Below are 27690 nucleotides of genomic sequence, written 5' to 3'. Positions count from 1 at the left end.
AATTAAGGAGCTAAGACAGTCCAAAAGATTTCTTAACTTTTTGCCGTTCTGCCTAGTTTTCTGTGCATCAATTATTGCTACTCACCAGGCGCAGTTCCGACACATTGTCTAACCACGGTGCTGTACGACCGTGCATGTCTAACAAGACGCTCCAGTCTACTTACCTTGTGTACGTTGTTCAGACGCTCGAAGCGACTACGGAGCTCAGCTGCAGATACTGATGACTCGCGGCTACTGAAATGAGAGCTCAGCGAGCATGCATCTGTATATGTATGTGGTATCCTTATGTATTATGAGCGCGTGATCTAATGTAACACTTCTCGACAGTAGGCCTGTCAATAGTGGATGCAAATGGTCCTGATGTATCAAGAGACAGTTTTGCTGTTGTTGGTCGACAGCAATTGAGGTGTTAGACTTCACAAATGTATGCACAACAACGTTAGCTGCATCTTCAGTTACCCCTCTTAAGCATCGATTACACTTCCTGCTTATGTTCATCACTCCAGATCAAACAGAGTGTAGTCCGTCTTTTCTCAAGTATTCGCAGCATCTCTAATTGTCAGAAAATTGATATCCTATCTTACTAGTTTGCGAGGGCAAGCGAACACGGCTGATAATCAGAAGGCACGTATTTTGAGGAGGCAACCTGAGCACGTTACAGGCAGTCGCGTGTTCGACACGTGTTACTGTATATCAACAGCATGCACGTGCTGCATGGGCAGCAAAGAACAGCATGGTACCGACGTCTCTCATCTCACGGGTCGCTCGTTCACGCGGTTTCAAGTTTCTTCCGTATTTGCAGAATTGAGCAAGTCCACACATTTTGACGCATATGATGTTTATGTGCTCTAGCTGCTTTGACCGAAGCGAAAAGACCTTTGACTTTTATCTCTCTTCGATCTACATGTTCAGTGCTGCTTTTACACTAGGTACCATGCATACTTTGTTACCATGCATACTGTGGTACCATACATGCACATTGTGGTACCATGGACACTGTAATACATGCATACTGTAATATCATGCATGCAGTGGTACCATGCACACTGATACCATGCATACTGTATTACCATGTGTACTGTGGTACATGCACGCTGTAGGTATCATGTATACTGTGCTGCGATGCACACTGTGGTACCATGCATGTGGTATGATATTGCGGCATTAGAACTGAACGCCAAAAGACTCCGCGTGTTAGCACGTGTTCATCGATTGTGAAGAGCAAGTACCTGTCAGGAAGGCTACAGAAAATTACTCTTTGAGCTGTGATATAAGTGTGCGGATCTTTTGAAGCACACGGTCGTAAGTGTACGTGTTCCGTATCATACGTGTAATTAGCTCACACATTCCGGAATGTTTGACAAGACTGTTGTATTTAAATGGATTTTTACATCTGTGCTAATAGCTAGCTCGCTATCGGAAAAAAGATAGGTGTGCACTATTCAGACATGGAATTTATAGTTGGTAGAACTGATTTTGTAAATTTGTATTTGGCAGCTACTGATAGATTTTAAACGTACTGTACTTGTCATACGTACATGCAGTTGATATTTATAATTCTAACAAAATTGTGTGGAAAATCTTAAATGATTCAGCAAGCACAGTTATTTATAGATTTACAATAGAAATGAAAGATATGTGCTCTACTTTGAGAATCTTCTTGAAGGTCATGTCTTCTTGTCATTGAGAATGAATCTGTATACTCAGACTTTGACCTGGCTTATGCTGCTGCAAAATTGTGGATTTGGTTATCATTGTTTGCAAACTTTCTAATAAAGAACACACATTAGCAGTCCATATATACTATAGTGTGACTGCAAAGGGAGCAATATGTCTGGGCAAAGAAACTGCAAATGAGACAAGTGTGGAAGTACTTGCATTTCTATTCGCGCAACAGCTATTGCTTATATAAGCAATCAGTACTAGGCTCAAGTCCTTAATTAGTGTAATGAAAGTCTAGCAACAAAAGACAATAGACGCCTAACAACTACGCTTTGCTGTTTGTAACTAGCATAAAAGTCATCAGTTGCAGAAGAGTTCACATACGGCGTTTTTCATTCTGAGGTGGTGGCACCTCCCTGATGACTATTCGTGAAACAGAATCCAACCCGAGATGGGTATTGCCTTCTTCTTGTCGGGAACGATGATGACATTGCCCAATACGAAATTCGACATCAACCCGGCCTTTTTTAATGCCCTTGCCCTTCATCGTTTTTTGACAAAAACCACCTATTTGGTGTGGATAATGTGAATCGCCGTCTTGACTCTCATACACGACACCGTCAATTTCTGGTTCGCATTCTTTGCCATTAAATGCAAAATACCATCGAGCACAAACAACGGGTGGACTTGGGACTATGTTATTGAGCGTTGTTCGTAAAGTCCCTCCAAATTCCACTTGTAGTGCTGTTTCATCACGCTATTTTTGGAATGAACATCTCTAATACATAACATCAGATTAACACGTACTAAAACTGCATACTGACTATACCTAGTGTCATTTCTTACGAGTAATGTTCCGTTTCGTTTTTCATTAACCCCACTCTTGGTACATTGCCTCCAGTTCATGCTAAGTGGTGGTACGTCTCCAGTCCTACCCTTATCTCCCTTCGCACCTGGCGAACCTCTCTCTCCATCATTTCCCTTTGATCCGCGATCTCCTTCTAGACCGCGTATTCCGCTTTTACCTGGAGCTTCGGGCTCTCCTTTTTCACCTTTATCTCCAACCGTTCTCTAGAGAAAACGACATACAGGGTTGTAGCCGGCAGTTTGGAGGTGGTACGCACAGACGCACATGCTCAGACGGACATAATAAGGTTCTTCTCATGGTATACACATATCCATAACACAATGTCTTGAGTGTCAATCGACATTTTTGTGGAGAAACGGCCAGCTATGAAACCATTTGGTCTGTGCACAGTACATGCAGCACAGGGTTAATGCTTCCCGAAGGTTCTCTTCGGAACAAAGAATTCATGGACTGAGTGAGGAGGCTTACTGTGAGGTGACAGAAGCAACACCGTCTAATTGTTTTGGTTAATCTTTTATCCGCTATTTTGAAACAAGAATGAACGGGTCTGCGAGCGGTATGCGATCTAATCTTCTGGGCTGCAGGTACTTGATATGAGGCTGTCACAGAATGATTAAATAAAATTATTTAACTTTAGCTGTACCCTAGTCTGGAGGTTCTCGGGAATTGTCTATTGTTTGAAAAGTGGTCCAGTTGAAACCAGACCAACCAGACTGGTGTCAACGTCGGTGATATAGTATTGCTTTGTGATACCAACTCAGTTTGCTGGAGAACTCATTGAAATTGTCTAATTTTTAGCTCTATTTATGAATTAGTAAGATAAACAGTTTATATGGATCGTTATCATATATAGCACATTGTACACACTTGCATGCATCCTTCTTCCAGAAATGCTGGATTTTACTTGTTTTGTTTGACAAGTAGTAATTTTGTATCTGCTATCAACTCTTAGATAGACCAAATAAGTGCCAATACATTTGTGTCTATATACAAATATAATTAACAGTATCTAAAATAGTACTAGGTAAATTGTTAAATAGAAATTAGTACGTTTTTTCTCCATAGCCTGGTACGTTTGATGAAATTATTACGTTTTCTTCTCCATTGTCTGTTACGTTTGATATTTGCTCCTCAGCAAAAGCCAATGAAGATATCCAGAATAGCATCAAAGCAGTGATGTAGTGAGTAGATTTCATATTTCCGACGTGTCAACTGTTGAAGGTTCGGTGAGCGTTAGTCTCTTGATATCTGCACAGAAACAGTGCTTAGATAAATAACTTTCCAATTTTTTTCACGAGAATTCAACAACTTGACATTACTGTTTGAGGTCAGTGTAAGGTGTGTATATACATAGGCAGGCATACACTCCGTCTCGTGATATTTGGGTGGCAGTGACGTGATGGACCACCTAGGTCTACCTATTTCATGCATTTACTAACAGCCTTTATGCTTCTCAAAAGGACCATTCTAACACTCTCTGTTGTAGAAACGTATCATTCTTGTGTGTTTATCGTTTTCTCGTATTTGACCTAAAATCTCCTCCGGCACGGATCGAACACCCACGTCTTTAGAAATCGACAGACATTGTGTGCACGTTCTGTCTCCGTCTTAGTATATAGCAAATTTGATCTGTACATGAAACATGTTGACGTCTTTGAAACGATTTGCTAGCATTTCCTCGTACAGCAACGTATAGCTATACAACCGTGTATAGAGTGAAATTTTGTTCAACCATTATACCATACTTCGCTATCATCTAACTTGACTTACTGCGTTCTTGTTATTGGCATCGACTTCACACGGTTTGTGATGCTGGACAGCAACTGAATGGAGGGTTTGCGAATAGGACAATGTATAGTGTGATTCAGCAGTAATGCCACACCGTGGTCACGCCTTTATAATTAGCGTTATCCTCGGTGTACCTTTCCACCCAGTAAGAAGACACATCGTTTTGAATTTGAAACTCTAGTGCACGGCAGGATCAGAAACATTCTGTAAGCGAAATTGTGTTCATTACACCTTCTTTGCTAGAAGTTTTACTGCAGTAGTCCTTACGAGTTTAATTTGCTAAGGCTCCAGACAGACAGGTACTAGTTGTCAAAGATTTCCCTTCAGGCTGACTCATATTACAGATGATGCCTGTATGTTGTTGTGCATTACAACTAAATTTTTCCTAGTGAGTCTAAACAAACCTGTAAGATACGTATCTAGTAGTTTGTTGTAGGGAGCCATTCAGGGAGCGATATCTTTGCTTGAGAGCAGCTGCATGCTTTGACACATACAAGTATCAGATTCGACTGCTTTCATATTCGCCTTCACTTAGCAGCAACTATCATTGTTCAAGTCCTTACTTAGTAGTGTAACACCAGCTTTGCAATCTTGAGATGGTCGCTGAGTTGGTGGCAATTCAGTGATTATTGTTTGTGAAACAGAAGCCAACCCAAGGTAAAGTTCGGGAGCTTTGTCGTCTTCGACTATGATGACCGGCGCCATGCAAACCCAAAATGTCAATGTAGTGCTAGCCCAGCGCCTTTCACGTCTCTCACTGCGCTGACGTAAATGATTTCTTGACAAAAACCAACGATTTGCTGTGGCCATGTGTATTGCTTTTCTCGCTTTCATACACGACACCAGCAATGAGTGCTTGTTTCTCATCCAACGGCGTTCGGTAATGATATGTCTAGATTTGCACACCGTATTGCATATTTCATTATCCCATCATATTGAACGTATTCAGCTGCACGTGACAGTGACTGCATCACGTTCGCGACGCGTGTCAGCAGTAGTCGCGCGGAATGGCGCACGTGTATGTCTGTTTATGTCAACATCTTACTTTGATAATCATGTATGTTATTTACCCTCATCATCTACGATGCTTATCGATTCTACCATTTTAATAACAGTTTATGTTTTAGAAACGTACCTTCTGGGCTTTTCTTTGCAATTTTGATTTACAAAGAATAGGACACGGTCACACCCACGTACAGAAGTACCCCAATGAAGTGCTCACCTTCTGCCTTTGTCTACAGGCTTTGCTTTTCACGAAAATGTGCATGTTCACGACTTTGAATCTTTTTGCTAACCTCTCCTCATACAACTACACTCTTATTTAATTAAACCAGGCTTATACGCAGTGGCGTCCGTACGCATGAACCTGTGGATGTCATGGCCTCTCCAATAGTAGTAGGTGTGGCCTCTTAAACGTTTATAATGTTAGCTGGCATCCCCAATTTTGTAGATCCAGCGACGTTCCGGACTGTTATTAACCCAAGGGGCGCACGCGCCTCTGGTTATGCAGTTTAAGGTCTGTCGACGACGCTATCATTAGATGGATGTGAGCGGGTGCATAGACGGATGTGGCGGTATTATCTACTTCGCGTATACACACATAGGACCCTGTTATCGTATGGTTGTATAAGCTAAAGTTTTGGGAGAGCGGATGCCGCCAATTATTACGAATTTATCTAAGTTTGTCCTGTAATACTATCCACACTGTAGTATGATGCATATTGTGGTACCGTGCATACTATGGTACCATGCATACTGTGGTATCATGCTTACTGTGGTACCATTACAATGCATACTGTGGTACTGTGCACACTTTGGTACCATGTAGACATTACTGTGATACCATGGAGACTGCGGTACCATGCGTTGTACTATGCACATTGTGGTACCATGCATACTGTACTACTGTGCATACTGTACTACGATGCACACTGTGGTACCTTGCATACTTTAATGTCCCGCGTTTTGTTCTGAGCATGCATGACGCTTACGTTGTATATATGTGCTACTCCATAATTGTGGATTTGGTTACCACTCTTTGCAAACTTTATAACAAGGAACCCACATTACCAGTGCGTATATATGGTGTGACTACCAAAAGAGCAATATCTTTGGCAAATCAGCTGCAAATGAGACAAGTATGAGATTTGCTTGCTTTCTATTCGCGCAACAGTTTTTGCTTATATGAGTAATCAGCACTAACCAATGTTCAAGTCCTTACACCACGAATGTCACAGCTAGACGTCTATCAAGTACGCTTTGCTGTGCGTAATAAGCATAAATGTGATCAGGTGCACAAGAGTTCAGACACCACCGTTTCCCTTCTGAGGTGGTGGCACTTCGGTAATGACTATTGGTGAAACAGAATCCAACGTGAGGTAGGTGTTGCCTTTTGCTTTTCGGGTGTGATGATGACAGCGCCCAATGCGAAATTCAACTTCAACCCTGCCTTTTTAATGCCCTTCCCTTTCATCGTTTCATGACAAAAACCCACCAATTTGGTGTGGATACTGTGAATTGCCTTTTTGACTCTGAGACAGGACTCCCTCAATTGGTGGTTGGTATTATACGTCATTAGATGTAAAATACCATTGATCACAAACCACATGACGCTGTGTTCACGGTGTTGGTGTTGAGCATTGTTTATAGAGTTTCTCCAAATTCTACTTGTAATACAACGTTTGCTTTTTCAAATGGTGTAAGTGGATGTTTTGGGTGACATAGTAATGACCGAACAGTTGTTGTTGGTGTACTCACTAATTTGATGTCACTAATTTGATGTTAAGTTTATTGCACAGACATCCGACTTGTTGTGTAATACTTGGTGTAAAAGTTAACTTCAATATTGGCATTTGTTGTTCACAACTTGCTCTTTGATTCTGTGATTTCATAGTTGTTTTTGTATGAATGAATCTGTATATCCATTGCATTTAAAATGGTTTTATTCTGTTTATTTCCAAAGTCTTTTTCTTCGTCTGTGCTGCATATGTGTTCTGCTCGGTGTTGGAGACATTTAGTAATTCCGGCTTTTTACTGATGTTGGATGAGCAGAACGATAGAGTAGGTATCTGTTGGTTGTTGTCTGATTTTGATAAACTGATGTTTCTAGTGTTCCAGTGATGTTACGTTTAACTAAACAGTCAAGTGTGTGGGTGTGTGTGTGTGTGTGTGTGTGTGTGTGTGTGTGTGTGCGCGCGCGCAGGTGTGCGTGCATGCGTACGTGCGTGTGTGTGTATTATTCACCTTGCTTGTATCATCATCTAATCTTCCTTCTTGTTATCTCTCTGATGAATAGCTTGGTCAAGCCATTTCCTTATCTCCTTTAGACTAACTGTAGTGAGTTGACATTTACATTACATGTGTATGCATGCATGTTTGCATGTATTTCCATAGGTATGTAATAAATACATATGCGTTGTCAGACAGAGCGTATGCCACACGTGACAGGGACAAAACATGTCAGCACGTACGTTTTTCATGTTATTTGCGGTAGTATAAAACAGATGTTACCTCACAGCGTCTCAGTGGCAAACATATTAGGCAGAGGTTCTTTGACTAATTAGTTTTAATTAATGAGCCCTTCTTTTACAGATTTGTCTTACCGCTTTTGCCTGCTCAAGTAGATGGTCATAATCAAAGACGGAAACATACCGTTTGTTATTGAGCATGACTGAATCTGTCGGGCATGTTTTCAAGACAATTTTGACAGCAAAACGAATATAGTCCGGGCAGAAACGGAAGAAAAGTGGAGTCTTGCTATAGAGGCTTTCTTTGGAGGAGACATAAGAAAGGTTTGTTCATGTCTGTCAGTCGGGGTTACTAGACTTGACACAGTCTCTCTCTAGGGGGGGGGGGAATGACGAAGGCGGAGAGAGACTGGGTCAAGTCTAAGGGGTTGTGCCTACATGGTGATGGGGCAAATTGTGATCCCAATCTAAATTGCTGTGGCTCCAGATATTATATATGTCAACAAGTACAGTGAAAAATATGCGCTGGGTGATTACGGTGATTTATCTAATGATTAATAATAGAAATTGAAACAATTGTGGCCTAAATTGAGCTTGAAGGTCATGCACACTTGACAGGTAGCCTAGACCTCCCAGACTGGTGTAGCACTGATTCAAAATTGGCTTTGAATCGGGGCTCCATGGGCCTGGGAGATCGAGGCTAACAATCAGGTGCGTAGGGTAGGGATGTTTGTTGCGTTGTCTAGAGACTGTTTATCAGTAGTTGAATCTGATAATCTTTGAGCAAGCTGTACAAGTAGCTTTGATTATTATAATGTAGATCTTTTGCATTTTGTATCGCAGCTATTTGTGGTGTTGAAAGGGACTGCAGTTTGTAGTGTTACTGTTTTGTTTTGGAAGACAAAGACGAATAAGTGAGTGCATACCTGCATATTTGGGTCTAGCAGAGTAATTTTCAGAACCTTCCATAACATGATCTGATCTACCCCCTGCTTGTCATTGAGCTGAAACGGGGTTGACTTGATCTTGACTGACTAGGACACTGTTTGTTGCTCCCACAGTACATTATCAATGTTTGTGTAGGTTGCAATTACAAATGGGGTAACGTCATTAGGCTGTGCAGCTGCTGTGAGACAAGTACATAGAGTTTGCCTGCATTTGTATTCACAACAGCTTTTGCTTATCTGAGTAATCAGCAAGATTCGATTAGAAGCGCAGCACACGTACATAGTGTAACATCCATTTAACAGCAAAGTGACATATACATGTAGCAACTACTTATTGCTGTGTATAACTTGAGCAATATCAGTTAATGGCATCAGTTCTGCAAGAGCTTAGAGCTCAGCTTTAATCCTGAGGTGGTGGCATTTCAGTGATTATGACTCGTGAAACAGAATCCAAGCCAAGATAAGGGATACCTTCTGGTCGTCTATGATGGCAATGCCCGATGCGAAATTCAATATTAACTTTGCCAGTTTTGAGATGTTTGTTACTTGCAGTTTTTTGGCAATACCCACCGATTTGGTGAGGATAATGTGAATTGCCTTTCTGACCCTCAAAAACGACTCCGTCAATTGGTGGTTGGCATTCTTCACCATTAAATGTAAAGTACCATCGAGCACAAACGACACTTTGTTTTCTCTTTAAGGTGTTGAGCATTGTCCGTAAAGTTCCTCCAAATTCTACACGTAGTGACGTTTTATCTTCGTATTTTTCGAAGGAACAACACTAATAGATTAAATCAATTTGATAAATATTGTTATTCAACTGCATTATGAGCAGTTTTTTTCTTACGAGTAATGTTCCTGCAGTTTTGTCTGAGCCCTTACTCTGAGCACACTGCTTCCAGTTTACTTGCTGTGGAATTGGGGGTAATGTTGGTGTGACTCCTGGTGGACCTCTCTCTCCTTTCTCACCTCTTGTACCTGGTGCACCTGGTACACCCTTTCTTCCTTGCCTTCCTTTCTGACCATTTTGTCCATCACTTCCAGGCTCTCCATTTGCTCCCTTTGGTCCTGCCTCACCTTTCGCACCTACCTCTCCTATCACTCCAGGCTCTCCAACACATTTGCAAAGTTCTGGTGACTAGTGAAAAAGATAAGATTGCCCTATGATATCAACTGTAAGAGCTTCACTCTTGACGTTTTTCAGTAAAAGATAAGGTTGCCCTATGATACCAACTGTAAAAGCCTCACTTTTTAGGTTTTTCAGTTTTGCTATTAGGAGACCAGAAAGAGAAGATTACGTTGAATTATTAGAATTTTTGTATTGATTGCCTATGTTCAACAGTACAAATCACTGTGGTTAAATATGTAGCTAGTGTCGAGTGTGTATGGCAGCATCTACCTTGGTCATTACAGTAATCACAGATTACTATTAGCTTTTGCTTTAGCTAAGTCAGTAGCATTAGATTTGCATGCTAGTTACTAAGTAACACTTAGGGCCATCCTTTTTCAAAATACAAGTTGGTATTGCACTTTGTATTGTGCTGAGTCACCCGGGACTGATTAATTATGAGCTACTGATTTGTATAATTTAAAGAAAGTGGCATTGGCTAAAATGAATTTGCAGTTTGGTTGAGTCGATGCAGTTATTTTGATGTGAAGTGTGTGTGTGTGTGTGTGTGTGTGTGTGTGTGTGTGTGTGTGTGCGTGTGTGTACAACACATCTGTGACTAAAAAAGCAATGCAGGTAGTGCATTATATACTTCTTTCATCATGCAGTAAGTCCTGGTATTTTTATATCAGAATTTGCCTTGAAATACTATGATTTCTATTCAATATGATTTCAGCATGTTAGTTGACTGCTACCTACATCTGCTAAGACTAAGTAGTACAAGTAATTATGATTAATTTTATATACAATAGTTCATACAGTAATGATAACGGCAATGTAATCCGATATATAATACGCCATCTGACGCTTCCGTCTGTCTGGATGGAGGAATGTCTGTCTGTAACGCGTTGATCGACACAACGCCGTTCTCAGATCGTCGCGAAACGCGGCGGCCCGGTCGCGTTCGGCCGTCCGAGACGAACGGTCGAGTCAGATTTCGCCTACACTGCCTCCGATGGACACGAGACTTCGTCGGCGGATGCCCCAGAGTTTGTTTATTCAATTAATTAACCGAGTCTGCGGCTGTGAAGTGTGTTCGCCTTCATTGCCATTCTACACATCTGGTAGAGTTCAAGATGCCGGGCTGAGTCTGTTTCCGTGCGTGCGTCCGTGTGTAACGGAAGGTGCGTCTTCTTCGCGGAAGTGGCGTGCAAAGTTATTGCTACCACCCATAGGGCGGGGTAGGGGATGTGACGTGTGATCTTGCCAGCCCACTGTACGCTATTGTATTCTACGCGCCCACTGCAGTCAGTGCGTCTTCTTCACTGTATGACGTGTAGCTTAGGCAGTGCATGGGATGTTATAAGACAGAGCTGTGACTGGAGTGAATATGTGTACGTGTGTGTGTGTGTGTGTGTGTGTGTGTGTGTGTGTGTGTGTGTGTGTGTGTGTGCGTGTGTGTGTGTGTGTGTGTGTGTGTGTGTGTGTGTGTGCGCGCGCGTGTCCGTGCGTGCGTGCGTGTGCGTGTGTGTCCGTGTATGTGCATGTGTGTCCGTGTATGTGCATGTGCGTGTGTGGGAGTGTGCGCGCGCGTGTGTGCTTGCGTGTGTGTGTGTGTGTGTGTGTGTGTGTGTGTCTGTGTGTCTGTGTGTGCGCGCGCGCACCCGTGTGGTGTGTGTGCGTGGGTGTGTGCGTGTGTGTATGTGCGCGTGTGTGCATGCGCGCGCGCGCGTGTGTGTGTGTGTGTGTGTGTGTGTGTGTGTGTGTGTGTGCGTGTGTGCGTGCGTGTGTGTGTGTGTGTGTGTGTGTGTGTGTGTGTGTGTGTGTGTGTGTGGCGTGTGTGTGTGTGTGTGTGTGTGTGGCGCGTGTGTGTGTGTGTGTGTGTGTGTGTGTGTGTGTGTGCGTGTGTATGTGCGCGTGTGTATGTGCACGTGTGTGTGTGTGCGTGTGTGTGTGCGTGCATGCGTGTGTGCGTGCGTGTGTGCCCGTGTGTGTGTGTGTGTGTGTGTGTGTGTGTGTGTGTGTGTGTGTGTGTGCGCGCGCACTGGTGTGGTGTGTGTGCGTGGGTGCGTGCGTGTGTGTATGTGCGCGTGTGTGCATGCGTGTGTGTGTGTGTGTGTGTGTGTGTGTGTGTGCGCGCTCCCGCGTGTGTGCGTGCGTGTGTGTGTGTGTGTGTGTGTGTGTGTGTGTGTGTGTGCGTGTGTATGTGCGCGTGTGTATGTGCACGTGTGTGCGTGCGTGTGTATGTGCGCGTGTGTGCGTGCGTGTGTGTGTGCGTGTGTGTGTGCGTGTGTGTGTGCGTGTAAATTTTTTCTCTATACTAACATGTCTGTGGACCCGCCCCACAGTGAGATTGTGAGATTGGGGCTACTCCACGTGCTAAATAATGGGCGACTGGCGAAAGTTAATTATGTATATAGCTATTATCTAGGTGCTAGCGCAACTTCTACCACCCATAGAGCTGGTAAGGGCTAGTAACCATTATTGCACTATTCTTGATCAAACAATTTTTTTAAAAAGTTACCTTTGGTGCAGGTTCCGTAGTGAAATATTCTGGGTCCTGGAATAGTAACAATTATTGCACTACTCTTGATCAAACAAATTTTTAAAAAGTTACCATTAGAGCAGGTTCAGTAGTAGTGTCAGAGACTGGGTTCTGGGAGTTTTCCCCAAAGTGTGAGTGTGATGACGAGAGGCAGAAGAAAGCCAAAACTGAGATGAAGAAAAGTGTGAATTTCATTGGGACGTATTTTGCGTCGATTTGATTCCTTTGATAGACCTGTGAACAGACAAGGCAAGGAAGTCTATATGTCACTGATGGAAAGTCCAGGACTGGAACTGTCTGCAGCAAGCTTAAATGTTGTGAACAATGAATGTGTCTGATCAGTGCACATGGAAGCACTACCTGCGTGGAAATTAAGATAACGACTGTATGTTTTCACACATGCTTCGTTTCTGTATGCTAACACTGTCTTATTGCTTCAACCGGACCTGCAAGTCAGGACAATGCATATGCCTCACAGTACGTACACAGAATGCTGTGACTGTGTTTCAGTCGTCTCGAGCTGAAGGTTGTTTCTGTACCTTCTATTCCAGAGACAGCTGGTCAACACAGGTTCTTATAAAATACAGTGTAGGTAGGATGCTGCTCTGTAATATAGTATGGGCAAGTTCATGTTTCTTGCTTCTCTTGGCTGCCATCTTACTTACAAATCTAGTGTCGTTCTGCCCACCTTTCTGTGCGGTTCTACATGCTCAGCCTGTACACGGCCCTGATGTCATGCTTACTCTGTGACAACAACGGCGCAATGCTGTGCAACTGGATACTTCAAGTAGTGTCTGTCAATGGAACGCTACAGTGCACTTACCTTGTGCTATTTGTTGCGGACTCTCTACCAGATGTTGGAGCTAGAAAGTCGAACGGTTCGTTAGAGATATTGTGATGCTTTTGTTGGATCCACCCGGTGAACTGGAATGAACTGCTGGATCACCAGGGATTATATTAGTGTATGGATAAGAGAAACCTCTGTAATGAGCGGTTAGATGTATGCCTTCAAGCTGTTTGGTATTGGATGCATATGCATGATCATACTGTGCGAAGAATGTGTGCCTATCTATCTAGAGTAGGCATGTACTGTTGACATAGTTGGATCAAGTGCTTACAGTGCTTGTTCAATTAATACAAGTGTTTTTGCCTGATTTTCGTCTATAGAATTGGAGAGTTTGTGGTAGTTCTCGATATCAAATATTAATTAATATCTTATCAGTTTTGCAAAGGTGTTGAACACTGCTGTTAGCCAGAAGAATGATTTTGCGGTATCAACCTTGGCATGCGTCCGTCATGGTACTGAGCACGTGCCTTAGGTGTTGGGCACGTGTTTATTGAAGAGCATGCTCGTGCTTGGCACGCATGGTTTGTGAACTTCATGACTCGCGCTGGACATAATGTAGGACTGGACCCAAATCGACGGTGCGTGTGCGCACGTGTGTCTAATCTCACGCGTCTCACGAAGTTTCTTTCTAAAATCGAATTCACTTGTGTCTAGTATCTCTATTTCGTTCAGTATTTTTACGTGCTTTTTTGTATCAGATGCAAAGAATCTAAAATGGCCGGCCAGGCAAAAGGCAGTAAAAAATTTCAGAGCCACCTAACGCTTTACTGTAAACGTTATAGCCAGACTACTAGCGCTGACAGTAAGAATGCGATTTATTTTTTCATCTTTTCACTTTTGTCAGCCAGGCTAGCGCCTCACTGGAAGCAGCTAGAGCAACGAGAGTCATACGAAACGGTTTGCTCTTGTTCGAGGAATTGCACTGATCCAACAGCTAGAACTGTGCATAGTCCACCCAGTATCATTCAACTGCTCCTACGTAGGGTTTCCACAATGCCATGTTGTTCTGGTCACGTGTGTACACCATAGCTCCATGTAATTTAGATTACGTATAATTAGGTGGTGGAAACTATGGTTTTGACTTCCTCAGTGTGCTTACAGTTGACCATGTACGACTACGCTCAATGGGGTGCTCAGCTGTCTCCATGCATGTAATCTTGTAGTCTTTTGTGCAAGATGCGTGGGAGTTGTTTATTGATGCAATCAATGATATTACGTTCATCTGTCAGCTGCTATTCTATTTAAAAATCAGTCAAAGTATGGAATCCCAAGCTGCACGCGTCATTTCCATATTCAAGCATGCACACACAATGTACTCACAGTAGCAACACAGATTGGAGCGTGGCAAAGACCACTTCATCTCTACGTAGCTAAAAATGAATGAAACAAGTACAAAAACATTTTGAGAAAATGATGGGTATATAGGGATGGGTATGTACTTATTCATGCTCATCTTTTACATGACAATGTTTTTCTTTGCTTGCAGAAGTTTCAATCTAGAACGCAGCAGTCATGTCACAGTACTGGGTTGTGATCTAGAAGAGAAACATGATGAATAGGTACATACCCATCCCTACATACCCATCCCTACATACCCATCCCTACATACCCATCCCTACATACCCATCCCTACATACCCATCCCTACATACCCATCATTTCCTCAAATGTTGTTATACTTGTGTTAGTAAGGTTTAGGGTTGGTCTTTTCTAGCTCTTGTTTCACATTTTAATTTTCTTAAAATGTCAAAACTTTAAAAAATGATTTATTTTTTATATAGTTTAGCTATATATCTTAAGGATGGGCATTAGGAAAACGCCCTTGGACTTTCAACATTCTACTTCATTTCTGTGCTCATCCTACAGCCTCTTGACCATGCAATTTAGATGCTGTCACAGAAGTGGACGTTTGCACAGTCATATTCAAGCTCAGCTGTCAACACTTCAGTTGCCTAATACAATTTGTATACTTCTAGGCAGTGCCGCACACATGTAGAGATATCTTGTTATGATAGGTATTTCAAAGTGTATACTGTAGCTCTTGGCATGAGACTCAATCTGATGATGAGGGGAATTTGCAACCGCATTTGCAAGTGATGAAGTGTCATGCTTGCGGAAGTGTTTGCGTCAATGTCATCTGTTTACACGTTGTAGTGCAGTTTGTGTTGGAAACACTCAGTTTTTTGGCCAAAAGTCAAACCTTCCTGGCACCTCTAGAGGCCAAACTTACATTAATTTTGCAACGCAAGAGGACTAGCAGGCAAGGCATTGTGTTCCACATCCTAGAGTTTGTGACTTTTGTTATTAGGGCTCGTTCGATTGGGCTCTTCCAGCCTCTTCCAGCCTCTTCCAAAGGCTCTGTGTGCACTCCCCTCTTCCAACTTCTACACTTCTGCCGCTATGTATAGCCAACTCTACCGACTCTGCTGCTCTGAAAGAGCACATCCATCTTCTAACCTCTACCAGCTCCTACGCTGGTAGAGGTTGGAAGAGGGGTGTGTCTTTCATACTTCTGGAAAAGGCTGGTAGAGCCCAATCGAACGCGCCCCACTGTGTGCCTAATAGCTGCCTCGCATGCTGAGCACGTGTGGAAAGGACAGTCAAAACAAGTGGGGCATGTTACAGAACGGTACTCTGATGTGATTCTAAGGTTAGGTCTTTTGAATTATGTCCTCAAAGCCAAACGGTCATGTCTTGAAGTTCATACATTGCCGGTTTTGTGACAAAACGGTAATGCTCAGCTGCTTATCTGCAATAGCCTCAATTGAGCTTGAAAATGGATGTGACTTTATGAATACCTGAAAATATAGTTGGTAAATTATTTAGTTATTTTATGTAACTGATACTGGAAATATTTATTTGACAGCTGCCGTTGATTATGGCCCTATATTCACTGGCAGACAGATGTTTGAAAATTAAAGTTTTAAACAAGCATAGTCATCTATTATGTCACGTGAATGGAAACTGAAACAATCATGATGACTTATTTAGATATTGAAAGAGATGTAGAATATACAGCAGACTTGATTAGGATGCAACTGAATGGAGAAAATACTATTGCCACCAAGCAACAGCATTGAGAGACAAGTATGAGTTTTGACTGCATTTCAATTTGCAACAGCGTTTGCTTATGCCAGTAATCAGCAAGACGCATAATCTAACTGCTTATTGAAATAATAAACACAAACAGTAAATGGCAGACAGCTAGATACATAGAAACTATGCGTTGCTGTGTAGCTAACTAGCACAAAAGTCATCAGTCACACATGAGTTAACAACCCAACGTTACTTTTGAGGTGGTGGCATTTCTGTGATTATTACTCGTGAAACAGAATCCATGCCAAGATAAGTGATGCCTTGTTCTTGTCAGCTAACATGATGACACTTCCCAATGCGAAACTCGATATTAACCATGCCTTTTGTGATGTCTATTTCAGCCATAGTCTTCTGACAAAAACCACCGATTTGGTGTGGATAATGTGAATTGCCTCTTTGGCTCTCAAACACAACCCCATCAATTGGCGGTTGGCATTCTTCTCCATCAAATGTAAAGTACCATCGAGCCTAAACCAAAGGTGGATTTGTAGCCAAAGGAAGGAGCATCGTTCGTAGAGTTCCTCCGAACTCCACATGTAGTGCAGATTCATTACGATGTTTATTGAATGGACAGCTCTAATACATTACATTAAAGTGATATTATCAATTGCATACTGACTACTTTGATTTCTTACGAGTAATACTCCATTTTGTTCGTCTGAACCTTCAGTCGTAGTACATTGCTTCCAGTTTACGTGCCGTGGATGTCGTGGTGGTGGGGGCATTCTTGGTTGCATTCCTGGCTCACCTTTTTCTCCTTTCACGCCTTGTTCACCCGTTGCACCTGATGGACCTGTCAGACCTGCGGGACCTGCTGAACCTGTGGGACCAGGTAATCCGTGGGTACCATTTTGCCCATCTATTCCAGGTTCTCCCATTTCTCCTTTCTCTCCAACACATTTGCAATATTCTGTTGGCTATAGAGACAGAGGTTAGATTGGATTGTGATGTCAACTATTTATAATCTCAGGCTGAGTTTCGCCAGTTCGATATTCAAGAAACACATTTAGGACTCATTTATAAAATTTCAGAATGTTGTAATGCTCCTCACAGCCATGTACAACAGTGCTGTATAAATCAGTGTTCAGAGATCCTTACAGTTTACATAGTACAGTTGTTTCTGTCATCATCAAATGTGCTTCCCTGATCCTCCTTTGAGACAAAATGTTTGTATCTTTTTTACAAACCCAGGAGAAGTTGTTACATCTGTCTAAGATTCTATCTTTTGTACATAGATTCAGAATATAGATAATATTGCGTGTTGCACGTGGCTATGATGTTTATATTGTTTGCCTATATAAACACTATGGAGTGCTGCAGGTAACTTGCAAATCATAACGCATTGGCCTTAAACCTACGCTAATCACCTATGATTAGCTTAGATTAGCTTAGTGGCAATGTAAACACTCTCCAAGTTCAATATGTTAGCTAGCTGCTGACCACATTTAATACTAATATTTTGAATAATTATTAGATAAAATTTTTGATGTGATATCATTTTAACCATACTATCAACATAAGTATATCTGCTTTGGAAATATTGCTTGAGATACAGCATTCAAATATGGGTTTTGTGAAAACGAGTCAAGTACACTGATTGCAGTATGTTGCCAACAGCGAATTAGACATTCTCTTTACAATAAAACTTACCTTCGTCATAGTTCTGGTTGCGTCAGTGATACCAAAAGTTTCATCAGTGGCAGTGACATTCGCCGGTGTTGTGATAGCCTCATCCCTATCATGTATATACTTCATGCTAGGTGTCGGTGTCCTCATATTCTCATCCGTTTCTGTAAAGTCCATTTTAGGTGCAGGGTAGTCTTTGTCATTCTGAGAGAAGGTTGTTGATGCGCGCACGCGCGCGTGCGTGTGTACGCGTACATGTGTGTGCAGAATTTGTCTCTAGTGACATGTCCATGGACCCCTCTACAGTGAGATTGTGAGATTGGGGCTACCCACGCGCTAAATAATAGGCGACTGGCGAAAGTTAATTTACGTTTCCTTCCCTTATGTATATAGCTGCTATCTAGGTGCTAGTGCAACTTCTACCGCCCATAGGGCGGGTAAGGGCTAGTAACCATTATTGCACTATTCTTGATCAAATTTTTTTAAAGTTACCTTTGGTGCAGGTTCTGTAGTAGTGTCAGAGTCTAGGTCCTGGGATTTTTCCCAAAGAAGGAATTGTGATGATGAGAGGCAGAGGAAAGCCAAAGCTGAGATGAAGAAGAGTGTGAATTTCATTGTGACACATTTTGCGTCGATTTGATTCTTTTGATCGACCTGTGAACAGACAAGGCAATGAAGTCTATATGTCACTGATGGAAAGTCCAGGACTGGAACTGTCTGCAGCAAGCTTAAATGTTGTGAGCAATGAATGTGTCTGATCAGTGCACATGGAAGCACTACCTGCATAGAAATTAAGATAATGACTGTATGTTGTCACACATGTTTCGTTTCTGTATGCTAACACTGTCTTATTGCTTCAGCCGGACCTGCAAGTCAGGACAATTCATATGCCTCACAGTACGTACACAGAATGCTGTGACTGTGTTTCAGTCGTCTTGACCTGAAGGTTGTTTCTGTACCTTCTATTCCAGAGACAGCTGGTCAACACAGGTTCTTATAAAATACAGTGTAGGTAGGATGCTTCTCTGTAATATAGTATGGGCAAGTTCATGTTTCTTGCTTCTTTTGGCTGCCATCTTACTTACAAACCTAGTGTCGTTCTGCCCACCTTTCTGTGCGGTTCTACATGCTCAGCCTGTACACCGCCTGATATCATGCTTACTCTGTGACAACAACGACGCAATGCTGTGCAACTGGATACTTCAAGTAGTGTCTGTCAATGGAACGCTACAGTGCACTTACCTTGTGCTATTTGTTGCGGACTCTCTACGAGATGTTGGATCTAGAAAGTCAAACGGTGCGTTAGAGATATTGTGATGCTTTTGTTGGATCCACCCGGTGAACTGGAATGAACTGCTCGATCAGCAGGGATTATATTAGTGTATGGATAAGAGAAACCTCTGTAGTGAGCGGTTAGATGTATGCCTTCAAGCTGTTTGGTATTGGATGCATATGCATGATCATACTGTGCGAAGAGTGTGTGCCTATCTAGCGAAGGCATGTACTGTTGACATAGTTGGATCAAGTGCTCACAGTGCTTGTTCAATTAATACAAGTGTTTTTGCCTGATTTTCGTCTATAGAATTGGAGAGTTTGTGGTAGTTCTCGATATCAAATATTAATTTTTTTATATCAGTTTTGCAAAGATCAGTTTTGCAAAGATCAGTTTTGCAAAGATCAGTTTTGCAAAGGTGTTGAACACTGCTGTTTTTAGCCAGAAGAATGATTTTGCGGTATCAACCTTGGCGTGCGTCCGTCATGGTACTGAGCACGTGCCCTAGGTGTTGGGCACGTGTTTATTGAAGAGCATGCTGGTGCTTGGCACGCATGGTTTGTGAACTTCATGACTGACGCTGGGCATGATGTAGGACTGGACGCAAAGCGACGGTGCGTGTGTGCACGTGTGTCTGTTTCACGCGTCTCACGAAGTTTCTTTCTAAAATCAAATTCAGTTGTGTTTAATATCTATTTCGTTCAGTATTTTTACGTGCTTTTGTATCATATGCAAAGAATCTAAAATGGCCGGCCAGGCATAAGGCAGTAAAAAATTCAGAGCCACCTAACGCTTTACTGTAAACGTTATAGCCAGACTACTAGCGCTGACAGTAAAAATACGAGGTTTATTTTTTCATCTTTTCACTGTTGCCAGCCAGGCTAGCGCCTCACTCGAAGCAGCTACAGCGACGAGAGTCATACGAAACGGTTCGCTCTTGTCCGAGGAATTGCACTGATCCAACAACTAGAACTGTGAATAGTCCACCCAGTATCATTCAACTGCTCCTACGTAGAGTTTCCACAACGCCATGTCCTTCCGGTCACATGTGTACACCATAGCTCCATGTAATGTAGATTACCTATTATTAGGTGCTGGAGACTATGGTTTTGACCTCCACAGTGTGCTTACAGTTGACCATGTATGACTACGCTTAATGAGGTGCTCAGCTGTCTCCGTGCATTTAATCTTGTAGGCTTTGGTGCAAGATGCGTGGGAGTTGTTTATTGATGCAATCAATGATATTACGTTCATCTGTCAGCTGCTATTCTATTTAAAAATCAGTCAAAGTATGGAATCCCAAGCTGCACGCGTCATTTCCATATTCAAGCATGCACACACAATATACTCACAGTCGCAACACAGATTGGAGCGTGGCAAAGACCACTTCATCTCTACGTAGCTAAAAATGAATGAAACAAGTACAAAAACATTTTGAGAAATTGATGGGTATATGGGAATGGGTATGTACTTATTCATGCTCATCTTTTGCATGACAATCTTTTCTTTGCTTGCAGAAGTTTCAATCTAAAACGCAACAGTCATGTCACAGTACTGGATTGTGATATATAGGATGAGCATGAATAGGTACATACCAATCCCTACATACCCATTCCTACATACCCATCATTTCCTCAAATGTTGTTATACTTGTGTTAGTAAGGTTAAAGGTTGGTTATTTTCTATCTCTTTGTTTCACATTTTAATTTTCTTAAAATGTCAGAACTTTAAAAATTATTATTTTTATATAGTTTAGCTATATAGCTAAAGGATGGGGATTAGGAAAACGCCTTTAATGTTGACTTTCAACAGTCTACTTCATTTTTGTGCTCAGCCTACAGCCTCTTGACCATGCAATTTAGATGTTGTCACAGAAGTGGACGTTTGCACTATCATATTCAAGCTCAGCTGTCAACACTTCAGTTACCTAATACAAATTTGTATACTTCTAGGCAGTGCCGCACATATGTAGAGATATCTTGTTATGATAGGTATATCAAAGTGTATACTGTAGCTGGTCAGTGGATGGTCCAGCCATTTAATTTTCTACATTTCAAATTTTTATGTTTTGGTTTTTCAATTTTCAATTTTTATTTAATTTTTGAAATTTTTAATTTTTATTTTTAATTTTGTATTTTGTATTTACATTCTTATTTATAAATTTTGTGTTTATTAAATTTTAACTTTTAATTTTTAATTTTCTTTTTTCCGTATTATTATTTTGTAAAATGGTTTTTCATCTTTTGATGTTTGATTCTTGTGATCTTTAGATTTATCTTGTAGAGTTGGATTTAGGCACCTATGTGCTCAAAACGAGAAACTTGAACGCGCAGTTCGCTTTTCTATTTCTAACATGAATAGAAATAGAAAATAGAAAATTGAAATGACCGAGGACAGTAGACACAGCGGGGGGGAGTCTCTGCGGGGCTTCCATTCGTACGCGTGTCTCAGGAGATCACATTTCTAACACACAAGCAAGTGTTTTTTACTTTGCTTTCCGTCACGTGCCAAACCACGTTGGCAGCTCTTGACAACTCCGCTCTGACACACAACGTTGTGCCAGTGAATACATTGGTCCCTAGCTGTATAGGTACGTGCATTGTACGCAACACGCTACCTTTACCGTAGATGAACCGGTTGGAGGGAAATGCTACGAATATCTAGCTCTACTAGATATGTACTGTGCCTAGATATGCTCCGCCCTAACAGATCGCCGAGTTGACAACTGTGGTGAAGAAGTATACAGACTCGCTTGTTGTCTAGGAAAATCGAGACACATCTAAAACATTGAAACCGTCAACCTATACTACGAGCAGTAGACTACGCGCTTTTACGGGCACACTACTAGGCCTACACGGTAGCGTACAAGGGTGGGCGTGGTACCCTGTAGCAGGTCACATTTCTTCATTTCGTCGGACACGGAACTACCAATTGTGTTTTCATCTGCCACAACTCAAGGTGCTGGAGCCTACTCGTCACGCATCTTGACTGCAGATATGAACGTACGCGTCGACAATGACAGCCCAGACATCACCGAGTGACACGGTAGAACTCTACAATCATTGTCTAACACTATTGACTCTAGTACAGTAGCTATACTCAGAATTGGCATTGTAGTCTACTTAGTAACTAGCTGCGGCTAGCTGTAGCTTACTAGCTACATGTATGACCATGTTCTTTCAGTTGTAGCCGCACACTGTTCTACGTTAGTAGAGGTAATTAATTGAGTTGAGTTGAGCAAATAGAGTTCAGTTGAGTGGACTTTAAATAGAGTTCAGAAGGCGTTTTGGAACGATGGACGTGCATGTCTGTTTGCTTGGTGAGTTGTACGTGCATGTCTGTTTGCTTGGTGAGTTGTGCGACGTCATGCAAATGAAGAAATGTGACCTGCTATAGAGTACCACGCCCATTCTTGTACGGTACCGTGTAGTGTGACCGTGTAGTGTGCTCGTTAAAGCGCGTACTCTACTGCTTGTAGTAGGTTGACGGGTTCGATGTTTCAATTGTGCCTCGATTTTTCTTAGACAAGGAACGAGTCTGTAGACTTCGTCACCACAGTTGCCAACTCGGTGATCCACTAGTGCGAAGCCTAGGTAATTAGCTAAATACACATGTAATATATATTCGTAGCATTTTCCTTCCAATCGGTTCATCTACGGTAAAGGTAGCGTGTTGTGTGCAATGCACGTACCTACATAGCTAGGGACCGCAGTATTCACTGGTACAGCGTTGTGTGTCAGAGTGGAGTTGTCAAGAGCTGCCAACGTGGTTTGGCACGTGACGGAAAGTAAAGTAGAACCAACACCTGCTTGTGTGTTGGAAATGTGATCTCCTAAGACACGCGTATGAATGGAAGCCCCGCTGAAACCCCCGCTGAGACTCCTGCTGTGTCTAGTGTCTTGGTCATTTCAATTTTCTATTTTCTATTCATGTTAGAAATAGAAAAGCGAACTGCGCGTTCAAGTTTCTAGTTTTGAGCACATGCGTGCCTAAAAATCAAACTTTAAAAGATAAATCTAAAGATCACGAGAATCAAACATCAAAAGATGAAAAACCATTTTACAAAAAATAAGGAAAATAGAAAATAAAAAATTGAAAGTTAAAATTTAATAAACAAATTTTTTTAATAAGAATGCAAGCAAAAATTAAATATTATAATTTTGTAAAAAATTAACTATAAATTGAAAGTTGAAAAATGAAAACATGAAAATTGAAATGTAGAAAATTGAATGGCCGGACCATCCACTGACCGTAGCTCTTGGCATGAGACTCAATCTGATGATGAGGGGAATTTGCAAGCGCATCTGCAAGTGATGAAGTATTATTCTTGCGGAAGTTTTTGCGTCAATGTCAGCTGTTACACGTTGTAGTGCAGTTTGTGTTCCAAGCACACAGTTTTTTGGCCAAAGGTCAAACCTTCCTGGCAGCGCTAGATGCCAAACTTACATTAATTTTGCAACGCAAGAGGACTAACAAGCTGGCATTGTATTGCACATGCTAGAGGTTGTGACTTTTGTTACTAGGGTGCGTTCAATTGGGCTCTTCCAAAGGCTCTGTGTGCACTCCCCTCTTCCAACTCTACACTTCTGCCGCTATATATAACCAACTCTACTGACTCTGCTGCTCGTTGGAAGAACACATCCGTCCTCCAACCTCTACCAGCTCCTACGCTGGTAGAGGTTGGAAGAGGGGCGTGTCTTCCAGACTCTTCTGGAAGAGACTGGTAGAGCCCAATCGAACGCGCCCCATTGTGTGCCTAATAGCTGCCTCATGTGCTGAGCACATGTGGAAAGGACAGTCAAAACAAGTGGGGGATGTTACAGAACGGTACTCTGATGTGATTCCAAGGCTAGGTGTTTTGAATTCTGTCCTCAAAGTCAAACCGTCAAGTCTTGAAGTTCATATATTCCGGGTTTTGTGACAAAACGATAATGCTCAGCTGCTTATCTGCAATAGCCTTAATTGAGCTTGAAAATGGATGTGACTTTATGAATACCTGAAATTATAGTTGGTAAATTATTTAGTTATTTTATGTAACTGATATTGGAAATATTAATATTTATTTGACAGCTGCCGTTGATTATGGCGCTATATTCACTTGCAGACATGTTTGAAAATTAAAGTTTTAAACAAGCATATTCATCTATTATGTCACGTGATTGGAAACTGAAACAATCAAGATGACGTATTTAGATATTGAAAGAGATGTAGAATATACAACACACTTGATTAGGATGCAACTGAATGGACAAAATATTATTGCCCACCAAGCAGCAACATTGAGAGACAAGTATGAGTTTTGACTGCATTTCAATTTGCAACAGCGTTTGCTTATGCCAGTCATCAGCAAGACGCATAATCTAACTGCTTAGTGAAATAATGAACACCAACAGAATGGCAGACTGCTAGATACGTAGAAACTATGCTTTGCTGTGTGTAGCTAACTAGCACAAAAGTCATCAGTCACACATGAGTTCACAACCCAACTTTACTTTTGAGGTGGTGGCATTTCTGTGATTATTACTCGTGAAACAGAATCTAAGCCAAGATAAGTGATGCCTTTTTCTCGTCGGCTATAATGATGGCAGTTCCCAATGCGAAATTCGATGTTAACCATACCTTTTGTGATGTCTTGGTCTGCCATCGTCTTTTGACAAAAACCACCGATTTGGTGTGGATAATGTGAATTGCCTCTTTGTCCCTCAAACACAACCCCATCAATTGGCGGTTGGCATTCTTCTCCATCAAATGTAAAGTACCATCGAGCACAAACAACATTATGAACCAAGGTATTGAGCATCGTTCGTAGAGTTCCTCCGAACTCCACATGTAGTGCAGATTCACTACGATGTTTATTGAATGGACAGCTCTAATACATTACATTAAAGTGATATTATCAATTGCATACTGACTACTTTGATTTCTTACGAGTAATACTCCATTTTGTTCGTCTGAACCTTCAGTCGTAGTACATTGCTTCCAGTTTACGTGCCGTGGATGTCGTGGTGGTGGGGGCATTCTTGGTTGCATTCCTGGCTCACCTTTTTCTCCTTTCACGCCTTGTCCACCCATTGCACCTGGTGGACCTCGCAAATCTGTGGGACCTGCAGTACCTGGTGCACCAGGACTTCCATCACTTCCGTGGGTACCATTTTGCCCATCTATTCCAGGTTCTCCCATTTCTCCTTTCTCTCCAACACATTTGCAATATTCTGTTGGCTATAGAGACAGAGGTTAGATTGGATTGTGATGTCAACTATCTATAATCTCAGACTGAGTTTTGCCAGTTTCGATATTCACGAAACACATTTAGGACTTATTTTTAGAATTTCAGAATGTTGTAATGCTCCTTGCAGCCATGTTCAACAGTAAAGTAAAGATCAGTGTTCAGAGAAACTTACAATTTACATAATACAGTTCTTGCTGTCATCATCAAATACGCCTTTCTCATCCTCTGTTTGAGACAAAATGTTTATCTTTTTTTACAAACCCATGAGAAGTTGTTGCATTTGTCTAAGATTCTATCTTTTGTACATAGATTCAGATTTTATCTCTATAGTAACACGTCTATGGACCCACCCCACAGTGAGATTGTGAGATTGGGGCTACTCCATGTGCTAAATAATGGGCGACTGGCGAAAGTTAATTATGTATATAGCTACTATCTAGGTGCTAGCGCAACTTCTACCACCCCAGGGCTAGTAACCATTATTGCACTATTCTTGATCAAACAAATTTTTTAAAAAGCTACCTTTGATGCAGGTTCCGTAGTGATATATTCTGGGTCCTGGAATAGTAACCATTATTGCACTACTCTTGATCAAACAAATTTTTAAAAAAGTTACCATTAGAACAGGTTCAGTAATAGTGTCAGAGTCTGGGTCTTGGGATTTTTTCTGAGGAGGGGATTCTGATGATGAGAGGCAGAAGAAAGCCAAAGCTGAGATGAAGAAAAGTGTGAATTTCATTGTGATGTATTTGCGTCAATTCGATTCCTTTGATAGACCTGTGAACAGACAAGGCAAGGAAGTCTGTATGTCACTGATGGAAAGTCCAGGACTGGAACTGTCTAGTCCTGGACTTTCCATCAGTGACATATAGTGTTGTGAGCAATGAATGTGTCTGATCAGTGCACATGGAAGCACTACCTGCGTGGAAATTAAGATAATGACTGTATGTTGTCACACAGGCTTCGTTTTTGTATGCTAACACTGTCTTATTGCTTCAGCCGGACCTGCAGGTCAGGACAATTCATATGACTCACATTACGTACACAGAATGCTGTGACTGTGTTTCAGTCGTCTCGACCTGAAGGTTGTTTCTGTACCTTCTATTCCAGAGACAGCTGGTCAACACGGGTTCTTATAAAATACAGTGTAGGTAGGATGCTTCTCTGTAATATAGTATGGGCAAGTTCATGTTTCTTGCTTCTCTTGGCTGCCATCTTACTTACAAATCTAGTGTCGTTCTGCCCACCTTTCTGTGCGGTTCTACATGCTCAGCCTGTACACGGCCCTGATATCATGCTTACTCTGTGACAACAACGGCGCAATGCTGTGCAACTGGATACTTCAAATAGTGTCTGTCAATGGAACGCTACAGTGCACTTACCTTGTGCTATTTGTTGCGGACTCTCTACGAGATGTTGGAGCTAGAAAGTCGAACGGTTTGTTAGAGATATTGTGATGCTTTTGTTGGATCCATCCGATGAACTGGAATGAACTGCTGGATCAGCAGGGATTATATTAGTGTGTGGATAAGAGAAACCCGTGTAATGAGCGGTTAGATGTCTGCGTTCAAGCTGTGTGGTATTGGATGCATATGCATGATCATACTGTGCGAAGAATATGTGCCTATCTATCTAGAGTAGGCATGTACTGTTGACATAGTTGGATCAAGTGCTCACAGTGCTTGTTCAATTAATACAAGTGTTTTTGCCTGATTTGCGTCTATAGAATTGGAGAGTTTGTGGCAGTTCTCGAGATCAAATATTAATTAATATCTTATCAGTTTTGCAAGGTGTTGAACACTGCTGTTAGCCAGAAGAATGATTTTGCGTTATCAATCTTGGCATGCGTTTGTCATAGTAGTGAGCACGTGCCTTAGGTGTTGGGCACGTGTTTATTGAAGAGCATGCTCGTGCTTGGCACGCATGGTTTGTGAACTTCATGACTCGCGCTGGGCATGATATAGGACTGGACGCAAAGCGACGGTGCGTGTGCGCACGTGTGTCTAATCTCACGCGTCTCATGAATTTTTTTTTCTAAAATCGAATTCAGTTGTGTCTAGTATCTCTATTTCGTTCAGTATCTTTACGTGCTTTTTTGTATCAGATGCAAAGAATCTAAAATGGCCGGCCAGGCAAAAGGCAGTAAAAAATTCAGAGCCACCTAACGCTTTACTGTAAACGTTATAGCCAGACTACTAGCGCTGACAGTAAAAATGCGATTTATTTTTTCATCTT

General features: G+C 41.8%; 2 protein-coding genes across 2 annotated transcripts; both read right to left on the bottom strand.

Moving 5' to 3' along the window:
* Positions 1 to 8963: 8963 nt before the first annotated feature.
* Positions 8964 to 18550, bottom strand: LOC134176486 (collagen alpha-1(XXIII) chain-like). The gene is made up of 5 exons (XM_062643155.1): positions 18446 to 18550; positions 16963 to 17244; positions 16802 to 16903; positions 9580 to 9870; positions 8964 to 9513 (listed from the first exon to the last, which is right to left on the bottom strand). Exons 2-5 carry the CDS (start codon positions 17203 to 17205, stop codon positions 9133 to 9135), a joined length of 1017 nt encoding a protein of 338 aa, XP_062499139.1. The 5' UTR covers positions 17206 to 17244; positions 18446 to 18550; the 3' UTR covers positions 8964 to 9132.
* A 5969-nt stretch (positions 18551 to 24519) lies between these two features.
* LOC134176102 (collagen triple helix repeat-containing protein 1-like) lies at positions 24520 to 26986 on the bottom strand. Its single transcript, XM_062642778.1, has 5 exons — positions 26838 to 26986; positions 26072 to 26232; positions 25978 to 26013; positions 25155 to 25445; positions 24520 to 25095 (listed from the first exon to the last, which is right to left on the bottom strand). The coding sequence occupies exons 2-5, from the start codon at positions 26192 to 26194 to the stop codon at positions 24715 to 24717; spliced, it is 831 nt and encodes a 276-aa protein (XP_062498762.1). The 5' UTR covers positions 26195 to 26232; positions 26838 to 26986; the 3' UTR covers positions 24520 to 24714.
* Between the last annotated feature and the right edge of the window lie 704 nt (positions 26987 to 27690).

This window comes from Corticium candelabrum, chromosome 2 (genome assembly GCF_963422355.1).
Source record: "Corticium candelabrum chromosome 2, ooCorCand1.1, whole genome shotgun sequence".
In the NCBI taxonomy this organism is placed as follows: Eukaryota; Metazoa; Porifera; class Homoscleromorpha; order Homosclerophorida; family Plakinidae; genus Corticium; species Corticium candelabrum.
This window is presented reverse-complemented; position numbering and strand designations above follow the sequence as displayed.